This window comes from Cetorhinus maximus, chromosome 11 (assembly GCF_964194155.1).
Source record: "Cetorhinus maximus chromosome 11, sCetMax3.hap1.1, whole genome shotgun sequence".
Lineage (NCBI taxonomy): Eukaryota > Metazoa > Chordata > Chondrichthyes > Lamniformes > Cetorhinidae > Cetorhinus > Cetorhinus maximus.
Window position 1 is genome coordinate 96098700 of NC_135889.1, and position 12305 is coordinate 96111004.

General features: G+C 40.8%; 1 protein-coding gene across 1 annotated transcript in view; it reads right to left on the bottom strand.

Moving 5' to 3' along the window:
* LOC144686788 (low-density lipoprotein receptor-related protein 1-like) overlaps window positions 1-12305 on the bottom strand; it is a 1926687-nt gene that overhangs the window by 211894 nt on the left and 1702488 nt on the right. The window contains exons 63-66 of the mRNA XM_078552493.1: window positions 7552-7645; window positions 7026-7142; window positions 6794-6913; window positions 4967-5086 (exon numbers count right to left, since the gene is read on the bottom strand). Of these exons, the coding sequence (XP_078408619.1) occupies window positions 4967-5086; window positions 6794-6913; window positions 7026-7142; window positions 7552-7645 (451 nt within the window). The remainder of the gene's footprint in view (window positions 1-4966; window positions 5087-6793; window positions 6914-7025; window positions 7143-7551; window positions 7646-12305) is intronic.

The following is a 12305-nucleotide window of genomic DNA, read 5'->3' on the forward strand; positions in this document are numbered from 1 at the left end:
TTTGCTATGGATATCATGATTCACTTTCTGACTACTCTGGTTCTTCTCTACTTTCTCCTCTCAGTTTGGAAACCAGACTTAATCTTGTATAAAAGCGGTGTTTCATTAGTAACTCAGACAGTGTTGAACCCGTAGTTGCATGAGGAGTCATACAATAATTGAGAAGAAAATGTAAAAGTCAAATTTCCAAAGTACCTTCGGAAAACTTCTTCATTCCTGATTTGAAAGTCCGCACTGATCTTTCAGCTAACCCATTTGATGAGGGATGATAATGGTGCTGCTTTAATATGCTCAAATCCATTTAAACTCATAAATCTCTGAAATTCTGTGCTAGTGAAGACAGTACTGTTATCCAAAACAATGACTGCTGGTAGGCCATGTATCTTAAAACATTGGTGCAGCTTTTCAATATTTGTCCACGATGTCGGTGATCTAATTTCATACACATCCATCCACTTAGAACACGTATCGATGATCAATAAAAACATGGTTGCTAAAAATGGACCCACATTGCCTATATATGTAGTCTAACCCAGGGTTGACCAGGCCACTCCCACAGATGCAGTGGAGCTGAAACGGGCAACTTCTGTTGAGACAGTGCTTCACCATGCTTTCAATGTCACTGTCAATGCCTGGACATCAGACATAGCTTCACGCAAGCATCTTCCTCTTCAAAATGCCTGGATGTGCACTGTGGAGCTCTGTCAAGTGTGGTTCTCTTCCTTGTGACGGGACGACGACTCTTGATCACCATAACAAGATTCCATCTGGACAACTTAACTCCGTTTTACAGGCATGGAATGGTTTTATCTCTTCAGACATTGCTGAATTCGACCATCCGTGCAATACCTGGTCTCAGACTTTTGACAAAATTGGATCCCTGTTTGTCCCATTCCTTATCTGCTTCGCACAGACCAGTGAAGTGTCCAAGACATTCAACACAAGCACAACTTCTTGTGGCAATGGAGCATGTACAATGTTACCTGGGCCAGAAATTTCCCCCATTGATGTGCGGGGATGGGTGCGAACCCAATCGGTTCTCCCGATCGGGTCCGCGCCGCCATTTTATGTGGCGGGCCAATTAAGGCCCGCCCATCATGACATGCGCCCGGAAGTACTGAGCGATCCCTGTGCGGGCTGGGAGGATTCCCTGAGTGGTTCCCTGCGCTCTTCCATGCATGCGCGAGAAAGAGAGCAGAGATCTCCCTGAGGCATGGAGCTGCCTCAGGGAGATTTGTTTAAGTTATGGAAATTTGAATAAAGGCGGGAAAAAAATTTAAGGGCATGCCCCCTCATGTGAAACCGTCACCTGAGCTAGGACATGTCCGTTGTTTATTTCAAAAACTTTTATTTAAGTAATAAACTCTTCATGAAGCCTCATCCTGCCCATGGATGAGGTTTCATGAAAAATGCAAAGGCCGCCTGGCCTATTCACCCACCCGTCAACCTTAAGGTTGGACGAGCAGCTCAGTTAATTACTTTAATTACTTTTTAACAGGCCTTAATAGGCCTTTGACAGTTCAGCAGGCGCAAAGCCGACTTGGCTGCACGCCCGCCGCACTGAGTATCTGAATGACATTGGGACGTCACCGGGTGTCATTTGACGTGTCAGCGAGCGGGCCCTGCACCCCCGCTCGATGACGGGAAAATGCTGTCCCTGGTAACAGAAGATGACTTAGTGTGTTTGCATTTGTAATATGCACACCAGGACGGTGCATAAAGATGTACTCATACGCCGATAAAGACAAAGCCCAATGTTGAATTTTTGCTGAGGCTGGAATGGTTTTATCCTCACTAAATAAAGCCATTAGTGGTTTATGATCCGACACTATGGTGAAATGTTGTCCATGCAAATATTGATGGAATTTCTTCACTCCAAATATCACTCATAAACCTTCCTTTTCTAGTTGGGAATAACCCTTCTTGGCTGCAGAGAGGGTTCTGGAGACAGAGGCAATTGGCCTTTCGGATTTGTATTCTGCCTCTTCTTTTTCTGTTTGCCGCAGAATTTTGTCCCATCCTTCATTTTGATTTCACAGTCAGCCAAATTCCTCTCTGATGAAATCTTAACTTGGTTCAGTTCGGTGGTTGAGCTACCCATGGCTTCATTACCCACTTGTATCTTGGAAAGTCCCACGACTTTTTCTTCTACTGCCTGTTTTGTTTTATTCAGCTGATTCTTCAGCTCTTCTGTCTCCTTTTTGTATCTCTTGGCTTCCTCCCAGAACATTGAACGTTGTTGAGTCTTCTCTGCCAACTGTTTCTTCAGTTTGTTCAGAGTGACACTAAATTTGTTTTGTTTCTCTTATTAATTTCCTAGTGGAGCCAACTCTGACCTGAGTGGTCCTTGCATCCTGTGAAGGCCCTTCGATTCTCCTAACGTATTTCAAAATACACTGTCATATTCCCTTAATAGCTCAGGAATTCCTTCTGTTCTCACATGAAATACTTCTGGCCAGTTGAGTTTAATTTTTTGTAACTAATCATGGCCCAGAAGAATAAGTCCTTCACTTGTTACAATGATCACTGGAAGCTGGGCTCTCTGTTGCCTGTAGGACACAGGTACTGTGGCAATGCCTTTTTCCTGTATTGACTCTCTAGTGTATGTCTTCAGTTGAGCCGTGGTTTGCTCCATATTCAGTGGCTGGGTACCTGCATTTAGGTATTTAAATGTATGCTCTCCCACCACTGGGTTTGAGGCTCCCATGCCTACCTCCATGAATAGAGGCTTCCCATTCACTTGAAGGATGATGATTATTGGGCCAGTTTTTACTGTTTTGACATTGTATAGGGAATAGATATCAGTAAGAGCACCTTCTAGTTCTGTTATATTGTGCACTTCAATCATCTTGGTCTGCTGTCTGATTGGCTGTCATAATTTCACACTGTATTGCTTTATCATGTGCCCTTTTTTGTGGCAGTGGCGGCATTTTGCCTCTTTAAATCTGCAGGTTTCTAGTACATGGTTACCCCACATTAGTAACAGATTAATTTCTGAATAACTGCTGTGATGCTTCCATTATGCCTTTTCATTTATCGAGCAGCAGAGACTGTCTCCTGCTTCATGGCTGTCTCTCTGGTTTTCGCACCAAGCCTGGAGGTAGATTCCTGCCCCAACTGAAAAACGGCGCCATGTTGCACACTCTTTAAAGCCTGTGAATCCCCCTCAGCACTCTCCATTGCTAGCGCTATTTCCATGGCGTGTTTCAAATCAATGTTAACTTCTACAAGTAAACAGTGCTGAATGGTGTCATTGCGAACGCCACCAACCAATTGGTCCCACAACATGTCATTGAGTGAATTTCTGATGTCGCAGTGCTCAGTCAACTGTTTCAACTTTGCTACATAAGTTGCGAAGGACTCTCCTGGGGTCCTTACTCTGCAGTTAAACTTAAATCTCTGCATAATTACCAATGGCTTCGGCTGAAAATGCATCTTCACAAGGTCTAGCAACTCGTTAAAAGATTTAGAATTTGGCACATTCAGGGTCGTCAGACTGCAGATGAGGTTATATGTCTCGTTACCACAGGCACTTAAAAGAATTGCTTTCTGCTTCTCCTCCACTGTTATTTCATCCACCACAATATAAAAATCTAGGCACTCTATGTACTGGCTCCAGTCTTCCATGGACGAGTTATAAGGGTTGATTCTGCCGAAAAGTGGCATAACTGGTGAGTATACTTTTCTTTCTTTGCTTAAGAACTGATGTACTCATGTTCACAAGGCAAGGTGCAGCATCGGAGCTATTTATCCTCATTGCCAAATGTAATGAACCTGATAACTTTACTACAGAGCTCTCTTAGAAGCTACATGCTTGAGCCAGGTCCACGACTAGAAAGCTCTGTCCCTAAGATTACCCATGCTTAGGGCTCATTCGTCAATACAATCACGTGACCCCTGAAGGCATCAGGAAAGGTTATATCTACAATCACTACACTATCGCCGCTCAGGAAAAAAATACTGCAAAGAAAAGGTGTATATATACTATATACATTTTAAACGATGCATGTCCTAGAGTACCAAAAGTACCTGGATCAGCTACTATCTTTTTTTAGTTGGGGCAGGGAGGAGGGTCCACTATATTTCATAAGAACCAGAATATCCTTTCTGTGAGAGAGGGTTCTCAGTGGATGACTTGAGTTCTTGCTCTGTGGGGGAGTTGGCTGGAGACAGGGCCCATATTTTTGCTCAGCGCCTGGGGAAGAAGCATGTTGGAAGAGAGATACAGCAAAATGGGAGGTGCCATTGGGCTCAGACATGTTGCACAATGCTCCACAGTTTCAATGTTCAAACACTCACTGAAAACATGCTCCCCTTGTATAAAATGAGAATCCATGCTTGCCTGCACATCGTACTCCAAATGAGGTTTTCCTATGCTGCTATCTCTCTGAGACGAACTTAAAAATGTTTATAGTTTTAGCCTCTACCACCACTAGCACCAAAAATTAAACTCTAATTGCTCACTAGGATATGCACCTTTCAAAAAAAACCATATATATTATATATACACACACATATGTATGTGTATGTGTATGTTTTTCCTTGTAATAATTTTTTTCCTGAGCAACAGTGGATGATATTAGCTACAGGGTTAATTTGCTGCCAAGGTCATTTCACATGTAAGGTCCTGGGACATTCTCTCACTCATAGGTTTTGCAGGAAATTGAACCTGTTTATGGAACCTGCCTTTTTATCATAAATGTGAGTTTTGGGACACAATCTAAACAGTAACAATTGCATTGCAGCTTTCAAGAAAATCCTCAAAGAAATAAATGCATGAGAAATTACAGCCCTACTGACTGCCATCAGAATGTATGGCTAGTCTATTTTTTACATTTCCCCAAATCCTTGATAACTTAACAGATTGTCTCACTCATCATTAGGTGCATATTTAGATGTACAAGCTTTATCCAACCATAATACAGAATCCTTCATTTGCATTTTAATCAAATTATAAATAGCTTACTGCAATTTGATTCATCAGACCCATCTGCACAGTCGTGATCCTTGTCACAGACCCATTCTTCAGGAATGCAGCGTTTAGTTACAGCACACTGGAACTGATTTGGAGAACAGGTAACTTCAGCTAGGGGCAAAGTTCAAAAGTGTTCTGTTAGAACCTTACTAGTGACATTGAGTGTAAGCAAAACTTCCAGTTTAATGAATGGCAACATTCAATTCAGACTTGGCTACTGAACATATTTTTTACATTCAAGTTCTTAATCTGTTGAAATACATTAAATTTGAATTAAAACTAGCTATCACTTTGAAAATGTATAAATAATATTTACAGAACCCCTATCTAAATTGCAGCCTTGCAGTTCTGAATGACATTCAAATTAAGTTAAATAATATACATACAAATTGCTCAAATTAGATTATGCATTTTGAACCAATTTTTAACCAAACTCAACTATAAATCATTCGACTGATTAGTTTCTTTAGTGGCTTCTATTTTATGCCTGTATTTGCAAAATTTTGATGGATTGAATTAGATCACAAATTAAGGCATTAACTGAACTGAAGAAACCATATTCTTCTGCTCTTCCCAAGCAGGCATTACTGTGTTTTGCAACGCAACTAAATATCCTGATTTTAGATTTTAAAATGATTAGATTATGGGAACTAAAAATTCATCAAAAGTAAAAAGTTTTATAAAAGTGTATTACAGTATCTGCAATTTTATATAGATAGATTCATATTTATTCTGACAAGTAATTTCTGTTGTACAATCACAGCTCTGTTATCCATCAACTCCTATCAATCTCATTACTTGTAAGAACTGTAAAATTTATCAGCTGGTGCAGGAAAATGAATTCTCAGTATAATGCTATTACTTTAAAAGACTTCAAAGTAGAGATCTAGTTTGGTCATTATTAAATGCATTATAGACAGACAATATGGATGAATTAAATGCCTTAGTTTATAAAAGATTTCATTAGATTTTCTTTCAAACTAAGAGATTTGTGTAGGCCAAGCTTCAGCCTTTGAAATTCTCTAGCTAAAGGTAGTTAAGAGTATCATGCAGCATTGAGATCCATTGCAAGACCCATCTGATTCAGAATATTGGAGTCATTTTAAAGTTCCCAGGAATGAATGTCAAGAGCAGTCCTAATACTGGGAAAACCTGGCAGATTTCCTTTACAGAGACCTGTTGCTAAAATAATAGATTATGAAATACATGATGCTACATGTGCAAACCTATTGAAAAGTATTTTTGCCAAAACAAGAGTCTTTCTTCCAATTTTCTTCCTTCTGTACAAAGTGGCAGAACATGTTGAAATACTGTTTCCTCAGTGCCAGTCATTCAGTACCTCATCCAAGTAGCCACTCTTTATGTGAACCCAGGGAATAAAACTGGTGGGATATCTACAGAAGAAGGCCTCATAGCCAAGTCTAATGCTATCCTCTGCCAACATTCATACTTTCCAGCTGCATCAGAAGTGGAAATACTGGCTAATGATTCTCCTTTGCAGCTAAGAGTTACAGGCTAAGGTTTTGTGTTTCTGTCCTTGTGATTTTCTGACCATTTAAGTGAATGGGTCGAAAAATGTGGATTAGAATGAGCAGAAACAGAAAACCTTAGCCACTGAGCCTACTGGAGTGGCTTAACCCTGACAAAAATGCTAACCCCCAAAGGAGCAAGAACTGACCTTGGGATATCCCTTTCTATATTACTTAGCACTGCACCATTACTGCACCAATTTTACAATTAAGATGCTGATGGACTTTTGGCTAGGATACATTAATATGCAAAATACATTATCTTCAAAAGCTGAATGGTAGAACTCACGGCAATCACTTTCATCCTCCCCATCGCCGCAGTTGTCTTGACCATTGCATCTGAAGATGACTGGAATGCATCGCCTCTTCTGTGTGCACTTAAACTGACTTGGAAGGCAAACATGTGTCTCTAAAGAATTAAGAATAAACACAATGTGCTCAATATTCAAAACTGAAATTGTGTGTATGATATCTTAATGTTTTCTGAATCTAAAGCTAAGCAATTCTAATACAGTACTTACCACAGTTTGCTTCATCAGAATTATCCCCACAGTCATTCTCACCATCACAGATAAAGGCAGGTTTAGTGCATATTCCCGTACCACACTGAAATTGCCCAGGCCTGCATTTAAATTCAGCTGGGAAGTTCAAAGAAATATTGCTTATAGAAAGAAGGAACTATAGTTAATTTGTGATAAAAGTTAAGGAAAACATGCAAAGGAGTGGTAACAGATTTCTGTTCTCTACCTAATTAATATTACAATGTCTTAGATGGTTCATAAAAGCAGTGATACATTCTCATTTGCAACTGCTGCCATCTGTTTTATTAATGAACATATTAACATATGGGCACTTTCACACTATTATTGGCACCACAGGTAGTAATAACTGCACATAAGGGGCAAAATAATGCAGCACCTTTCCAGGGAAGGTATTTCCCTTGTATTAACAAACAGTCTTATTTGATATTCTTCAGATACAGTATAGATCGAATGGTAGATAATATTAAACACACATATTGGTGACAAAATGATTAAAAATACTCACGACAGTATTCAGGTTCATCTGATCCATCTCCACAGTCATCTTCTGTATCACATTTCCACCAGAATGGAATACATTTGTCATTGCTACAGACAAACTGTTGAGACAATATTATGAATTTACCATATAATTAGACCATGTATGAAATATATATTTATTGTCATATGTTGCACAGTATATGCAACAACTGGACAAAAATTTGAAACCTGTTACTATTAAGTGACATTCATTGGCCATTAATGCCTGTTCTTACTTAAGGTCACTAGGTTGCTGGGGATTCAATATGCTCAAAATTTTAGTGTGTATTATTAATGATTAGTCGCATTCTCAGCAAGGTGTAGAGTTCTTAGGGGGACAAACAAATGATCCTTTTCTACTGTCTGAGAAGACATGCTGCTCATGGTGTCCTGAGTGTTCCTTGCAATGCCACAACAGCCTATTAGATATTCTTAATCTGTGAAGCTCGATAGCAAGTGTTGGAAGGCTAATTAACAGTGGAGATCATCACAGCCAAGTCCCAATTCTGTTCTCAGCAAGTATCCACAAAAGAAACACTGGATGGCAATCAGGGGTAAGAACATTGGATGATTTTTCCTCTCCCCAGCTGAGGATTCAGATACTAAATGAAATGCCCTATTACCACTCTTGCCTTGAGCTCATGTTCATAAAAATTTAGCACAACCTAAGAAATGATCTGATCTTTCTATGTTAAAACACCGAAGGAGGATTCCAGTTAATACACCTCCCCAATCTGAACATTGAGCCCTTATCTACTGCCTGTTGTTCCCTCTCTGTTGCTCAAATGTATAATCACTTCCAAATTTAACTGCTTCACTACCATTGGACTTGACAAATGACACCAGCAGGAGAAAGAACTTCCTATGATATCCGATCATGTATAAGTTAAGCCCTGCATGTAACTGCACAGAATGTTTGCCATTCTAAACAAATCTATCTGGTAATGACAATTGGGATGTGGGTGTCACTGGCAAAGCTAACATTTATTTCCCATCCCTAAATACATTTGAAAAGCTGGTGGTAAGCCACGTTCTTGAACCACTGCAGTCCACATGCAGTACATCAACGGTGCTGTTAGGGAAGGAGTTCCAAGATTTTGACACAGGGACAGTGAAGGAATAGTGATAGATTAGAGGGACCTATAGCATAATGGTAATGTTACTGGATTAGTAATCTAGAGGTCTGGTATAATTCTCCAGAGATAGAAGTTCAAATCCCACCACAGTAACTGGGGGAACTTTCAGGTGGTGGAGTTCCTATGCACCTGCTGCCCTTGTTCTTCTGGATAGTGGAGACTGTGGTTTTAGAAGGTACTGTTGAAGGACCCTAGTTGAGCAGTTGCAGTGCATCTTGTAGACTACACACTATTACTACAGTAGTGCACCTGTGTTGGAAGCAGTGAGTGTTTAAGGCGGTGAGTGGGGTGCCAGTCAAGCTGGCTTCTTTGGCCTGGACGGTGTTGAGCATCTTGAGTGTTGTTTGAGCTGCACTCATCCAGGTAAGTGGGGAGTATTCGATCACACTCCTAATTTGTGTTCATAGATGGTGGGCAGGATTTGGAGAGTTAAAGAGGTGAGCTATTCACCACAGAACTCCCAACCTCTGACCTGCTCTTGTAATTTATGTGGCTCATACAATTAAGTTTCTGGTCAACTGTCACCCCCAGGATGATGATGGTGGGGGATTCAGCAATAATAATAATACCATTGAATGTCAAGGGGAGATGTTTAGATTCTCTCTTGTTGAAGGAGACTGACATTTATGTGGTGCGATGTAACTTGCCACCTGCCTGCCCAAGCCTGAGGAGTCCAAGTCTTGGTTCATTAAGAGACTGTGTCATTTTCTGATGAATTATCAATGGAACTGAACACTGAGTGATCTTCCTAAGAAATTTTAGCATGGATGCCACTATAGAGCTGCCTCATAATCTTCAGCACATCATGTAACAACTGTCCAGTACTATGCCTATGTTAAAAATCAGTATGTTGCTCAACTTTCATTCACTGAATTTGCACCCAGTTGAGGGCATATGCAATACCAGCCAATTTCTGTGCATAGATGTAACAAGAAGGACACAAGTGTAACACGTTTAAGAGGACCACATGTCTATGGTCCAATTTTTTCCTCAGCTTTCCACACTTTATGCCTGGGCCCATTATCAAACAGTTTATAGAGATTGCTTGCCATGAAATTGACAACTTCATTATCATTGTATCATGTAACAACTAAGATTGCAGAAGGCAAACTAGATTTTCTCATCCAACAATTTCTGTGTTCTTGACTGGAGTGCATTCCATGATGGGGGAAGTAGATGCAAACCATTTGTTGTGCAGGTGACGAATATTTTCCTGAATTGAAGAGGAGACCTGGCCATGTTAGCTTAGACTGTGAAGCAGGGACTGAGATAATATGCTGGGAGCCCATGGTTGACCCATGCTTACTTAGGCAGTTATTTCATTTGGCTCTTCCCTCTTTATTGAGAAAAATAGTTAATCGGAGAAAATTTCTAGATGGGCTAGGGATAAATTGTGAAAGCTGTTTACAAACTGACCATTTAAAACTACAGGTTCTACCTGTTGTGATACACCTTTAAGTGGGTGTGGTAAGTTTTCTGTATACATTACTAGAGGGGAAATGATGCAATGTATCACGTGATTCAGTCTTAGTCTCAGTTTGTTCTGAGGAAGCTACCAACTCAGACACGTGTACAAGTTCTCCAACTGTGTAATAGTGCCACCAAATTCTCAGATCCTTAATAACTGAGCCTACGTATTTTTGTGTTCATCAATTCCTTATGTGCAATTGGTGCTCTGATGTTTATTTGTTAGTAAGCACAAGGAAAAACATAGTATGACCAACACTCAATTTTTATCAAGGATGGAGAAAAGTGAATTAATTTGAATATAATTGGCTTGGGGATATTTGAAGGGCACTGATAAACCTAGAAGTCGTTTCCCATCCTAAATTGGTCAGATTGGAGCAACCCAATTGCCTGTGGATGATTTAAAGTGAAAGTCCATAAAATCTCAGTTTTTCCAGGAAATAACAGTAAACTGTAAAATGGGCTGAACTTTTCCCGTTGGTGAGAAGTGGGCGGGGCCCGCTTACCAACAGGAAAATGACGCGGGATGACGTCGGGGGGAACTCCCGGTGTCATCCCACCCCATTTAAATTTTCAAGAAGGCGGGGGCACAGCGCGATCAGCTGTCTACCCACCGACCTGTCAATGGCCAATTGAGGCTATTGACAGGATAATTAAAACAATTAAAGGACCTGCCATCCAACCTTAAGGTTGGATGGGCAGGCCAGGAGCCCCGGCGGGCTTCTGAAAAAACATCTGGCGGGATGAGGTTTCATGTCTATTTTAAAAAGTTTTTGTGCACTTTATTAAAATGTCTCATCTTAGCCTCAGGGAGATGTGCGCTCTTTTGTGTGCATGCGCAAAAGAGCACACTCTCGCATTTGGGGAATCCCCCCCCCTCCTGCCCGCACAGGGAGCGCATAGCGCTTCCCGTCGTGCGCACGCAGGGCGGGCTTTAATTGGCCTGCCCACTTAAAATGGCAGCGGGGCCCGTTTCGGCGGTGGCAATTGGCTGCCCGCCCGCTGTCGAGCCGGTGGGGCCCACCCGCCCATCAAGGGCAAAATTCAGCCCAATGAGTTTGGAGAGACAGTCTGAACAAGTTGCTTGTCCATCTTTAACAGAAAATGACTATCATACTGCATTATATATACCTGCAAATCAACAATGGAAAATATGTTTTTCTTTTTCAAAATCCTGGGTCAGAAAAGCAGTTTCCTCATAATGGATTTGAATAGAATATTTCAGCAGGCCTGGCAATTTCTGTGGATAGAGAAACAGAGTCAATGTTTCCGGATGATAACCTCTAGGTTGATGACTTTTCACACATTCTGATGAAACGTCATCCACCTAAAGGTCATCGACCTGAAGCATTAACTCTGTTTGTCTTTCTACAGCGGCTGCCAAACTTGTTGAGCATTTCCAACATTTTCTGTCTGTTTCTGATTTCCAGCAGCTGGAGGATTTTGATTTGAATGGAATAATTGCTGTTCATTAGAGAAAATTTCTAGTACTCTGACATTCTGCAATATGTATTCCTCTTTAGATTGATTTATTATGTTTAATTAAACTGGAGAGAGACTGGATAAAAGTCTTGTACACCCTCTGCAAGACCAGCCAGATGATGAAGTGTCCATCTTTAGCAGGCTAAAGAATACATGCCTTGCTGCAACATGAAATGAAAAACTTTCCCAGTTACTGCTATGAAGTATTCAAAAAAAATGGAGAGCACAATAAGAACAAGACCTAAAAAGTCTTAGGCATGAAGCCATTGCCCAAGGGCGTACCAAGCTCTGACCTCGAACTTTTAAGAGGCTGGATGGGGAGGTTTGAGGTGCTGTAACGTACTGAGCTCCACCTGTGGTGAAAGTCTTCACCAGCAGGCTAAACACATTTAAAAAAAAACAGAGACACCATATTCTGGAGGTCACTTGGGTAGTCAGAACCCTTTCCCCAACCCTCAGTGCTCACACACATGCACTGATTTGGCCAAGAATGTCACATATTTATTGATTTACAGACTAGGCCTATCAGACACACAAAAGATGTGTAACTATCTGAACAACTTTCAGCTTATTTAAAAGATTTATATATTTTTAAAATTTGATCATGGGATGTGGGCATCCTTGGCAAGGCCAGCATTTACTGCCTAATTGCCCT